The sequence below is a fragment of the Heptranchias perlo genome, chromosome 23 (assembly GCF_035084215.1).
Source record: "Heptranchias perlo isolate sHepPer1 chromosome 23, sHepPer1.hap1, whole genome shotgun sequence".
Classification (NCBI taxonomy): Eukaryota; Metazoa; Chordata; class Chondrichthyes; order Hexanchiformes; family Hexanchidae; genus Heptranchias; species Heptranchias perlo.
Window position 1 is genome coordinate 25,425,564 of NC_090347.1, and position 12,671 is coordinate 25,438,234.

The window sequence follows — 12,671 nt, forward strand, 5'->3', positions numbered from 1 at the left end:
GGAGGAAGGAGAAAGAAAACGGAAAGTAATTTATCCTTTCATTTACTCTCTGTGCTTACGCAGAGGCAGTGAGCCTTCATTTGACCCTTTAACTGAACAACCTGCTGAGATTGCGAATCGAATATGGAAATCTTAGGCAGAAATCTAGGTTCTATCACACAGCGTGTTGGTACCTCATGAACTGTCTGACTGGAAAATCAATGGCTTTTTAAATTGAGATTTTATTTCTGGTATTTTAATGTCGGGAGAAAGAGGACAGGAACAATAAATAGAAGGAGGACAAGACCTACTTCCATATAATCTAATGGTAACATGTGCACCTGGGGGCTCTGATATTTTTAAACACCTGTGGCTGGAGGACATGACTGACAACCACCAGCACCCAATATAAAAGGAAGAAAGCAACATTCCTCTGATGGTATTGATGGTGGTTCTTCACGCATTCCAAGTGTGGGCAACAGAAGAAACAGAAAACAAACACACACTTCTTTCCTACTGTTATTTTTTCAGGTACGGTAGCATAGTGGTTATGTTACTGGGCTAGTAATCCAGAGGCCTGGACTAAAATCCAGAGTCATGAGTTCAAATCCCGCCACGGCAGCTGGCGAATTTAAATTCAATTAATTAATTAATTAAATTCAATTAATTAAATAAAATCTGGAATTAAAAATACTAGTATCAGTAATGATGGCCATGAAACTACCGGATTGTCGTAAAAACCCATCTGGTTCACTAATGTCCTTTAGGGAAGGAAACCTGCCATCCTTACCTGGTCTGGCCTATATGTGACTCCAGACCCACAGCAATGTGGTTGATTCTTAATTGCCCTCTGAAATGGCCTCACCACCACCTTCTCGAGGGCAATTAGGGATGGGCAATAAATGCTGGCCTCGCCAGCGACGCCCACATCCCGTGAACGAATTAAAAAAAACTTTTCTCAAGATGTGGGTGTCGCTGACATGGCTGGCATTTATTGCCCATCTCTAGTTGCCCTGAGGTGGTGGTGGTGGGCCCTCTTCTTAAACTGTTGGTCGTTCTTTGATATAACCGAGTGGCTTCCTAGGACACTTCAGGCAGTTAAAAGTCAACTATGTCAATGTGGGACTAGAGTCATATATACGCCAGACTGGGTGAGGGCACCAGGTTTCTTTCCTTAAAAAGGACATTATGACAATTTTGATGGAAAGGAAAATTGGGTGGTTTGTATCATGGGTGTCTGACCCACAAAGCCAGTGTTATGCTCCAGCGGTAAGTTGGAAATTATCCCCCAGAGTGTCCTTAACTAAATCACTTCTCACTTCCACTTCATCCAAGTTAGGCCATTCAAGTTGCTTACTCTCAGAAGTAGTCCAGCCCACCAAGTGCCTTGCTCCCAACTGAGCCCAGACCCACCCAGTGCTCTGTTCCTCAACTGAGCCCAGGCCACCCAATGTGGTGAAAATGGAAACATTGCTTAGCAAAAGAGTCGAGATAAACAACATTTTTTTAAAAACAATGGTTTATTCATTTAAATAGACTCCACTCTACAGGTACAATGTGAGAGGGACATGGGGGAGTGTGTATCAGTTTTTCTATAGATTTAGTGCCTGCTTGGCTCAGTTGATGGCACTCTAACTTTGGAGTCAGAATGTGCATCAATTCACGTCACACTGCATGGCTTGAACACGTAATCAAGGCCGACACTTTGGTGTAGCACTGAGGCAGTGCAACATTGTCAAAGGTGCTGTCTATCAGATGAAACATTAAACCACGTGGACGCAACTCAAAAAGAAGGGGGTTTTCCTAATGTCCTATCCTGTATTCCTCCCTCAACCTCTACCTTTAAAAATAAACAAACAAACAATGAAACAGTTATTTTTTTTCCCCTTTTGCTGATTGTCATAAGCAAATAGGCTTTTGCGCTTGTCTATGTAACAACAATGACTGCACTTGAAATAGTAATTCATTGGCTGTGAAGTGCTTTGGAATATCCTAAGGATTGGAAAGGCACTATATATTTATGCAAGTTCTATCTTTCTATGTTGTAACTACTTAATCTACGGTCTTGTAAAAGTATGATTTCAACCAGACTTCACAAAGTCACGAATTTCAGGCATTCTGAAATTGAAGCCTGCATAAAGCTGAACACGAATCATTATGTACCCACCAGTTACTTTAAATTTCTACTAAAACTAAACTATCTTTCACTTGCCAAACACTATGCAGCTCGGCCAGCAAGTCACCACGCCCAAAATGCTGCTGAGATTTTTTACAATTAACAACTGTAAAGATTTACCAACAAATTGTATTTACTAACTACATCCTTGGGGTTACTAAAGAATATTTTCTTTTAGCCTAACCCTGGTCCTGGAATAAGAAAAGCAATTTTTTTGTGCTGAGAGTAAGTTCAATGATAAGCAATATAACGGTTAATGAAGTTGTGACAATTAACAACGATATTCAAAGTATACTTGGAAAATATAAATTATATATACATTCCCCCATACATGTATATGTATATATGTGTATACACAGATACACACAGAGACTCATTTAGTTTTGACTCTTAATATTTATCTAACCTAATCATAGTTATGTTGCTAAGTAGCAATTTAGCCACTAAATTGGTTAAAGTGCCAATTGACAACTGGCAACAGTTTCACTATCAACTCATTTGTGACCTCAAACACATGTAACCAATAGTATTTTTTCCCCCACAGTGCCAAGGTCATCAATCGATGAAGTAACTTACTTTTAAATATTCACTCACAACCACAATGTGTGCCTGGCTATACAATTTTGTGCTGTTTTACTGATTAGCATGTCTGCGAGTACATATTCAAAGGTCAGTGATGATGTATGATTTTTTTTAATACCTTAAAGTCTAGTTTGTCTGTGTCTTCCACAGTAGAACCAGTGACATCTAAGCATCAAGCACGAAAACTCTGCAGACATTTCACCCATCTCCCACTTAATATTATGGTTTGCCAAGCTTCCAGCTATTGTTGATTGCCTGAATCGTTTACTTTATATTGTGAGATCACAAAGGCTTGCAAATCATCAACACCATTTCAACAAAGCTCAGCTGCTTTCAAGTTTGGTTAAAAATACTTTTATAAACAAACTCACTTTGAATGTTTCTCTAAATCTATGTGCTGGAGGGATTCCCTATTATGTGCTGGGGAAAATGCAGCACATTCAGAAACTGACAACATTTCCATTTCCTGTGCTTTAAAATAATTTGCTTGGCATCTTGGAAAGAAAGGAAGCAAAGGCCACATGCAACAATTATCTGTTAGTTGTAGTATCCTGTAGGGAAGTTCGCATTTGGGGGGAAAAAAAGTCAGAGCAAGAGCAGAATACTAAGGAATGACAGCCAAGAATGCTGCTGTGAAGGATTAAATAGCTTTAGTCTCCCTGTTTAATGCATTTCACAGAAACCTTAGGCTGCAGTTCTGAACAAATTTGAGTGCTTAGTTAAAAAAAAAGTTCTACAGTTAACCATCACATTTAACACTACAGACATGATAGAACCACAGAAATTTGATTTAGTTTGTTTAAACTCTGAACCAAGTGTTATTCTACCGGTGAACTTAGAAGTAAACAGAATCCACACATAAATTATCACTGTCAACAGTAACACTTACAACAGTTAAACAAAGCAAAGACTTTACATTCCTTACTGCCTTGCAAGTCACTTTTACTTTCCATATTTCCATTGTATAAATCACAAGTTAACACAGGTATCAATTAGAATAGAGTCACAAACCTTCAAAATCTGATATAATTCCCTCCAATTGGTCATTTACTGATATGTCAGACATCTTCCCAAAATACTTTCCGACCCTGATTTAGTCTCACTCCAGATATAAATCCCAAAACACCTTGCAATGCAATCCCACCAGCCTTTTTGCTTTAGAGCTGTGAGAATGTTTTGTCTTCAGTACTTACTAAAACAACTTTATGGACTTTAGTGAGGGTTGACTGCACTGAACTACGCAAAGCCAACCAAAGGCAAAAGCATGCAGGATGAATGGATAGGGCCCACCCTCCTCGCAGATGCAAGCAGAGAACTGGTCAGTCATTTAACTGGCTGAATGAGACGCCTATCAGGAGACTGTGTTCTGCTGTGAATTGTGGTACACCACTGAAACGGAAGGCAGCAGCTTGGGGGCAGCACAGTTTTGCTGTAAAAGGAACTCAGATGAATTTCTTTTTGGATCGGATGCTTAAAAAGGAACTTTCAGATCTTATTGAAGCTGCTTAAAAAGATGTTTTATTTGTAGCAACATTGTATAAACCTACACTTTCTTACCGTAAACATCGTACAGCTGCAAACATTTCTTCCCTTAATTAAAATCATACTCTGTTGTACATTATTGCAGTGAATAAACAATATTTTGAGGGCTGCAAAGGGCAATCAGTCCTCGGAATTAAAGCTGCAAATTATATTTATCCGAATTAGTCACATCCTCTTGACCTCGAATCATGACCCTGATAAACGATAAACAAGAATACATCTGTTCCTTCCGTCTTACTTAGAAGTGTATAATCTAACAACTACTGCTTTAGAAGGAAAGAACAAGATTTTCGATCTCATAAATTTCCCTACGCAATGCACAGAAAAGAATCCGCAATGCTGAGGTGAATTTTGAGCCTATTTTCCTCAAGCTCCTATAAACCAGTGGAACAATCTGGCCTCACACATTACGCCCATGTCACCAACGATGGTGTAAATTTATGTAAAATGCAATAGACTGATTAGAATGTACACTACAGTTTAATCCAATTAACTTAGTGATGTATGTTTATGCTTAGTTGCCATTGCTATTCATTTGCATCATTCAATTGTGAATCATCAGAACAAGATACATTACCTTTATAAATGTAAATTAAAATATCTCTCAATTTACATTACTCGAGAATCAGCTTCAATGCAAATATGACGTTGATTCTGTGGCTGTGCACTCCATTGTTCTGGCCTGTAAACGTACAACTAATCACTAAGTAATGTCCATACCAATAACATCTTACCTCTTGGGCTGATATAAACCCATCTCTATGATCAAAACAACAAGCAGAGACATTTGGCAAAAGGCATGGAAAACAAAGCAAGCCAGGCCAGGCAATGCTTTCTTGAGTACTCCTGCTTAATTTAGTGTAAACATTATGCTGCTGTATAGGTAGTTTCCAAAGCTGTACAAGTATCTTTTAACCAAAGTACCTTTTGTGTAGTTCATATTCTTCCTGCACAGGATTGAAAGCTTTAATATTTATATCTTTCGCCGTGTATTTCTTCTTCTGTAGCTTTATCTTGAATCAATTTTTATGTCTTACTTTAAGTCTTCCTGCGGGGCAAGCAGGGCAAATAAAGGGCAATTTCTGGTTTTAGAATCTTTCAACTTTTCTGCCGACTGGGTGATATTTCTGAATGACTCAGAGGATGTCTCTTGAAAATAAGGAAGCATGTGTTTCTGAACTACATCTATTCAACACTTCAGAAAACAACTAACTTTACTTGTGCAGATGTGAAGAGTTTGAAAAACGCTTCTGGGAAGTGTAGTTTATTTGATTGGCCTCTACAGAAAGCTAGTTAAAACATGCACCAAACTGCAGAGGGAGGAAGCTTTTACTTCCATTCAATGCATCCTTCTAGCTGCTTCTATATTACTTCAGCCATCACTCTGCTTCTCAGTTCAAGATTTTTGGTTTCTCGATTTTGTTTTTAAAATCGAACCACAGATCATGGATTGTGAGAATTGTTTTGTTTTGTGTAGTCATGGCCACTGGGCTGTGCCTCAAGACAGTTCAAACTCACTTCACAAACAAGAGAATCAATTCACTGATACTATTAGGACAGGAAACAATCCTAGGATCAAAAAAAGTATGGCGTCTGACACTCCATCTCCTTGTTTCCTTCCCAAGACGTGTGTGTGTGCACACGTTCGTGCGGAGAGAAATTAGGGTTTTAACCAATCATTCTCCGTTTACATGTAGTTATTCTATAACTACATTTTTTGAAGAAAAAGATAGTCAAATAGACATTACCAAATTGACATGAATTTTTAAATATATTTTTGGCCAGGAAAATTCCACCAGCAAGTGGGTTTCCAACTTTGTGACTTTAACAATGCAACTAGCCAGCTGGCAATACTGTCAGGGTGTTTATCCTTTCATCTTAATCCCTTAGTTTCTTGTTGAATTCATTTTTACCACATTTTTGTGACTTCTTGTGGCTCCTCGTTACCTCACTGATTGATCCATATTCATTTAAGAAAGATGAGAGAGAGAAACCAGGGAATTATAGACCAGTTAGCCTAATGTCTGTTGTCGGGAAGTTACTAGAATCTATAATTAAACATAGTGTGACTCAACACCTTGAAACTTTTCAGCTGATCAGAGAGAGCCAGCATGGATTTGTAAGGGGTAGGTCATGTCTGACAAACCTGAATTAATTTTTTTTTGAAGGTGACTAATGTAGTGGACAGGGGACTGTCTATAGATGTTATTTATATGGACTTCCAGAAGACATTCGATAAAGTCCCTCATAAGAGATTGTTAGCTGAAGATGAAGCTCATTGAATTGAGGAAAAACTATTGAGCTGGTTAGGAAATTGGCTGAGTGGCAAGAGATAGAGTGGGGATAATGGGCAGGTACTCAAATTGGCAGGATGTGACTAGTGGTGTCTCACAGGGATCTGTGTTGGGCCCTCAACTATTCACTGTATTTATTAATGAATTAGATGTTGGGATAGAGAGCCATATATCCAAGTTTGCAGATGACACAAAGATAGGCAGCATTGTAAGCAGTGTAGATGGAAGCATAAAATTACAGAGAGATATTAATAGATTAAGTGAATGGACAAAACTGTGGCAAATGGATTTCAATGTAGGCAAGTGTGAGGTCATCCACTTTGGACCTAAAAGGGATAGATTAGAGTACTTTCTAAATGGTGAAAAACTCAAAATATTGGAAGTCCAAAGAAACTTAGGGATCCATGTACACAGATCATTAAAATGTCATGGACAGGTACAGAAAATAATCAAAAAAAGCTAATGGAATGCTGACCTTTATATCCAGAGGACTAGACGTTATGCTACAGCTATACGAAGCCCTGGTTAGACCACACCTGGAGGACTGTGTTCTGTTCTGGGCACCACACCTGAGGAAGGACATATTGGCATTGGAGGGAGTGCAGCTTAAATTTACTGGAATGATAGCTGGACTCCAAGGGTTAAATTGTGAGGAGAGATTACACAAACTAGGGTTATATTCCATGGAATTTAGAAGATTAAGGGGTGATTTGATTGAAGTTTTCAAGATATTAAGGGGAACAGATAGGGTGGATAGAGAGAAACTACTTCCGCTGGTTGGGGAGTCTAGGACTAGGGGACATAGCCTAAAAATTAGAGCCAGGACTTTCAGGAGTGAAGTTAGGAATCACTTCTACACGCAAAGGGTGGTAGAAGTTTGGAACTCTCTTCCGCAAATGGCAGTTGATGCTAGCTCAACTGTTAATTTTAAATCTGAGATTGGTAGATTTTTGTTAACCAAAGGTATTAAGGGACATGGGGCTAAGGTGGGTATATTGAATTAGGTCACAGATCAACCATGATCTCATTGAATGGCGGAACAGGCTCGAGGGGCTAAATGGCCTTCTTCTGTTTTCTGACCAGGATTCTTTGGTTAAAGTTCAAGCAACAGTTTTTGTATGAGTGTAAAGTTAATTCAAATAATTTCAGAGGGACTGAGTGATACATTGCCCTTTCACCTTTAGGATTGGTTTACTACCAGGCCCAGACTAATGGGATGAAAGTCACCTCTCTCTGCAGATCACTAGTTTCCCACACCTGAAGAGTTTGAGCAGTCACAGTTCCTAATGGACTTGGAGTTACAGCAGAAAATGGGCCCTAGTTTGACAATCTCGCTCAGAGCGACCACAAGGAAACAGGAAATGGAAACATCAGCAGCAAGAGGGCCTCTTTTGGAGGCTATCTTTAAAGAAAAAGAACAAACATGCATGAAAATAAAGCATTTCACAACCTCAGGACATTCCAAGGTGCTTCACGGTTAATTAAGTACTTTTGAAGCATTGTAGGGAAAAGCAGCAGTCAATTTGCAGCACTCCCTCAGTACCGCACTGAAGTGCCAGCCTACATTATGTGCTTATGTGACTGAAGTGGGGCTTGAACCCATTAACTTCTGACTCACAGGCGATAGTGCTACCACTGAGCCAAGGGTGACACCCCAAGTACAAGTTCAGCTTTAAAATACTTGAAAATTACTCGTCCTATTCATTAATTTGTTGAGGGTGGACGGTTGTGGGGGGAGGAATATAAGTTTTAACAGGTGCATACTAAAAGGGAACATTTGTTTATGTTTGCTACTAATTAATATTCCTAACGTGTTAGTATTATTTAAGTTCTGAATGGAAGAAGGCAAAAGTGACTTGTAAAAGGATTTTAGAATATTTTATATTAATTGCAGGCTTTGTAATGACATGAGCTTTTGTAAAATAAAAAAGTATGCTCATCAAGACAAGACACGTCAATGCTTTGCAAAGCAAAGCTAAGTAATGCGGGTCAGGTACAGCACAGCTAAGGTGCGAATTAAAGTTCCCTCTATGCATTCCCCTGCCAAATACATCACCACAACCATCAAAAGGTTATGGTTAATCTAACAAATTTGCTCTCTACCCATCATAGTTATTGGGTACCTATTTTGATGGACCAATAAAGGTGACACTGGGTTGCCTCAGGGCCAAACAAGAATCAGCACAAGTGCCCCTTTGAGGGCAACACTGATATAGGAAAGAAACATATGGTCCAATCAAACCAAAAAAAAGCTCAACATGAGCAATGATGCCCTCGAGTCACCAGATGGGAACAAAAACCGTTATGGTAAGTGCCCTAGGGCACCACAAGTATAAAACAAACAACAACAACAACCTCACCACAATTATTTACCTTAAAATTACAACCAAACCCAATGTTAAACAGCAGGTTGAAAGCCACTCAGTCAGACAATTAGCTTTAGCCTGGCCCCAGCTTATTAGACGTTTCTGGTTGCAGAGATTCTCCACCACCTTTTCTTTTTGGAATACTATAACAAATATAAACTGAATAATCTGCATGCGTTTTCTGGCACCAACAAATGACCAGAGTTGTAAATGACCTTTTAACTCTAGCCTCAACAACAGCGATACATTATCAAGGTCCATCTCTGGTATAAACCTGATGAACCCAGAACAGTACACTGTTTTGCCACTAAAAACTTATTTATAGTACAACAGATTATAGAGTGGTTGCCTATAATTTTCTCCTAAAGTAGTTTTCACACTGTCCCATTTTCCTCAGTTTTCTGTGCTAGAAATACCCGCCGCTCTCCATTACCTTGCTCACAGCCATCCTTCATCTGTGAGCCTAGACTATGAGTTGTAACAGGCTCATGCACTGGCCATCGTTCACCACACACACATACACACTTTCCAGCAAGGTCACTAGATAATGGTCAAGAGTGGGAATCCGGCTGATTTTTCCTCTCCTTCGTCCAGGGCTGCTGAGGCCAATTTGTACTGCTCCAACTATATTCCTGACTGAGATGAGCTCATTCAGCATGACCAAGGAGTGCAATTAACACCTTGTTGGAATCGGTGGCTCAGTGTCACACTGGCCGATGCACTTACTTATTAGGCCATTGGGGAACAGTGGATTGTGTTGCGCTGTGATTTAACTGAGGCTTGGTTCTGATTGACTAGATATACTTAATTTAAAAGAAAAGGCACAAGCACAAGTACTATACACGTGTATGAGATTTACAACAACTTAAAGGAAATATTAGTTATTGCAACTGGATGTTTTATCTCGTATTCCATTAACACAGGAATTGTGTCCAATAAAGTGCAAATGCCTACCTAATTAACAAATTATTTGCATATTGCCTTGTTCTGTATATTGACCATCTCCTAATATCTAATGGAACAATAAAATGCTGATTATTGTAAGAAAGTGGAAAAATGAAGTGCCCAGAATATTTAGACGGAGCACTCATGTCTGAAAGCCAACTAAAGTTATTGTACTCTCAATCTTCCACTACTCCTTTCTATGCTTTGCCTTTCTTAGACCAGAACAGCAATACAGCAAAGCACATGAAAGTCTGTTAACTCGCCATTCCTCTTTCACAATTTTAACAAGATCAAGGACACAATTTTAAATGTTGCCCAAACTAATTTAGCATTGCCCAATTCCAAATGGGCCTGATTCTACAATGCAAATAAATGTATTTTTCTTTTTAGCGAGGTAATGGGATACATTCTCACTTTTAAAAACCACCGTCATGATTAAACACACCCAAGACAGGAATTGCATGGGTGAGGGGTGTGGAGTAAAGCTTCTTTTACTCTGCCTCAAACAAAACACTTAGCCCCCAACTTCAAACTAGCAACTCCCAAATCATTCTGACACTGGCCATTGTTGGTCTCCGAGTGAGATAGCCAATTTGTCTCATTTCACAGCACGGACACAATGGGCCAAATGACCTCCTTCTGTGCTGTAAATTTTCCATGATTCATAGACAGTATAGATTGATTTGAGCCTGTCCAAATTAATTTTATTTAGGCCTCTTTGTGGCACAGATAACAACCCTTCAGTGTGGGTTAGATTCAAAAGGTGAAAGAGCAATGTACTAATCCTCAGAGCTACCCAATCCCTTTAGTTCCTCCAAAATGTCAACCAGTGTGTTAAATCCACCTCATTGGTCATTGCAAAAAACTTCTTAAATTGAGAAACCTGATTTTTGATCCATTGTTCAAGTTAATCTCAAATTGTTCTATTTTCACAAAAGACCATCTCATCTAATAATAAATATTATAGTCTAAACTATGATTTCTAGACCCTGTTTTCATCCCTTTGGTAGGGAGGTTGACGATCTTCTTAATTGAGAAAGTCATATCATATATCGGTGCTCAATCTTTGGGAAATTGGAACAGGTCTGAACATCCAACAACTTTCATTTATACAGCAAGTATATAGTAGAAAAACATCCCAAAATACTTTTAAAAAATTGATGCTGAACCAAAGAAGATGATATCAGAATGCAAGAACATGGTCAAAGAGGTTGGTTTTGAGGAGGAGAGGGAGATGAAGAGCTTTAAGAAGGGAATTCCAGAGCATGAGTCTCAGAAGCTGGAGGCATGGACGCCAATGGTGGGAGATCATTGGATGAAAGGAGGGGAGGAGAGGATGCACAAGAGGCCCGGGTCCGGGAAGGGGAATGGAGAATGGGGAGTCTGGCGGTGGGGGGTTGTCGTGCCGGAGAAAGTTACGGAAAATCGCAGGGGTGAAGCCATAAAAGAGGTTTAAAGACAGGCTTGGGAATTTTAAATGAGTCACATTTGAGTTCCGGGAATCTACGTAGGTCAGTCGGGATGGGACGATTAGCCAGCAGGGGTTAATGTGAAATAGCTTACAGGGAGCAGAGTTGTGCATGAGCTGATGTTTGGGGGTGGGGTGCAGGATGGAGTGCCAGTAAGGACAGCATTGGAGTAGTTGAGCCTGGAATTGATAAAGGCATGGATAAGTGTTTCAGCAACAGATGGGCTGGGGTAAGGATAGAGATGGCTGATATTACAGAGAAGGAAGTAGGGAGTCTTTGCAACGGAGGAGACATGAGGTCGGAAGCTCAGCTCAGGGTTGAATAGGACGTCAAGGTTGCAAACACTCTGATTCAGCCTGAGACAATGGCTAGAGATAGGGATGAAGTCAATGCAAGGGCACAGTTTGTGGCAAGGGCTGAAGATGACGACTTTGGTCTTCCTAAAGTTTTGCTGGAGGAAGTTAAGGTTCATCCATAACTGCATGTTTGGCATCAAATTTCTGATGCATTGTAAATTAAGTTGCTGGCAGTTGTATTTTTTTTAAATGGGGACTTTCAGCGAAAGAATATGTACAATTTTATCATATTGTACTTACTGGGGAATACATTATACACTGGAATTGGGTATGGTTGTTGGAAAAACATCAGATCAGACTCAAGATAATTTGACATTCTTTCCTCAGGTTTGGCTGGGTCAGAATCCTATCTACGTGGAGAGGTGGCCTTGACGCTCCTTAAAACACTCCTCTTTGACCAAGTATTTAGTCAACTGTTCTAATATTTCCTACGTGGATTGGTGTCAAATTTTGTTTGATAACGGTCCTGTGAAGAGCTTTGGTAAAATGGAAAGACACATGGCAGATGAAATTTAACGCACAGAAGTGTGAAGTGATGCATTTTGGTAGGAAGAATAAGGAGAGGCAATATAAACGAAATGGTACAATTTTAAAGGGGGGGTGCAGGAACAGAGAGAACTGGGGGTGCACGTACACAAATCTTGGAAGGTGGTAGGACAAGTTGAGAAGGCTGTTAAAAAAGTATAAGGTATCCTTGGTTTTATAAACAGAGGCATGGGGTAAATTTTAAACAGCGAGCCAGGAAGTGACCAGGGGTTGGAGGGGGGGGGTTGATTACCGGGTGCAAAACCTGGAAGGTAAGTGGGCGGAATTATACAATTATACTTCCAGGTTTTGCGCCCGGTAGCCAGCCTGGTTGACAGGCTGGCTGTTGGGCAGGAAGGCCTGCTGCAGCAGGCCACAGCCAGGGATTGGAGGGAGGGAGGGAGAGAGGGAGGGAGGTGGAGGGAGGGAGAGAGGGA

At 40.0% G+C, this 12,671-nt stretch overlaps 1 protein-coding gene across 5 annotated transcripts in view; it reads right to left on the reverse strand.

The window, feature by feature from the left end:
• Window positions 1-12,671, reverse strand: part of LOC137341190 (septin-9-like) — a 233,772-nt gene that overhangs the window by 120,016 nt on the left and 101,085 nt on the right. Inside the window, exon 1 of one of the 5 annotated variants that reach the window (XM_068004214.1) lies at window positions 3,749-4,000. The exons of the other annotated variants lie outside the window; for them this stretch is intronic. Coding sequence (XP_067860315.1) covers window positions 3,749-3,803 — 55 coding nt within the window. The 5' untranslated portion in view covers window positions 3,804-4,000. Of the gene's footprint in view, window positions 1-3,748; window positions 4,001-12,671 lie in introns of those variants that run through there. 5 annotated transcript variants of the gene reach the window in all.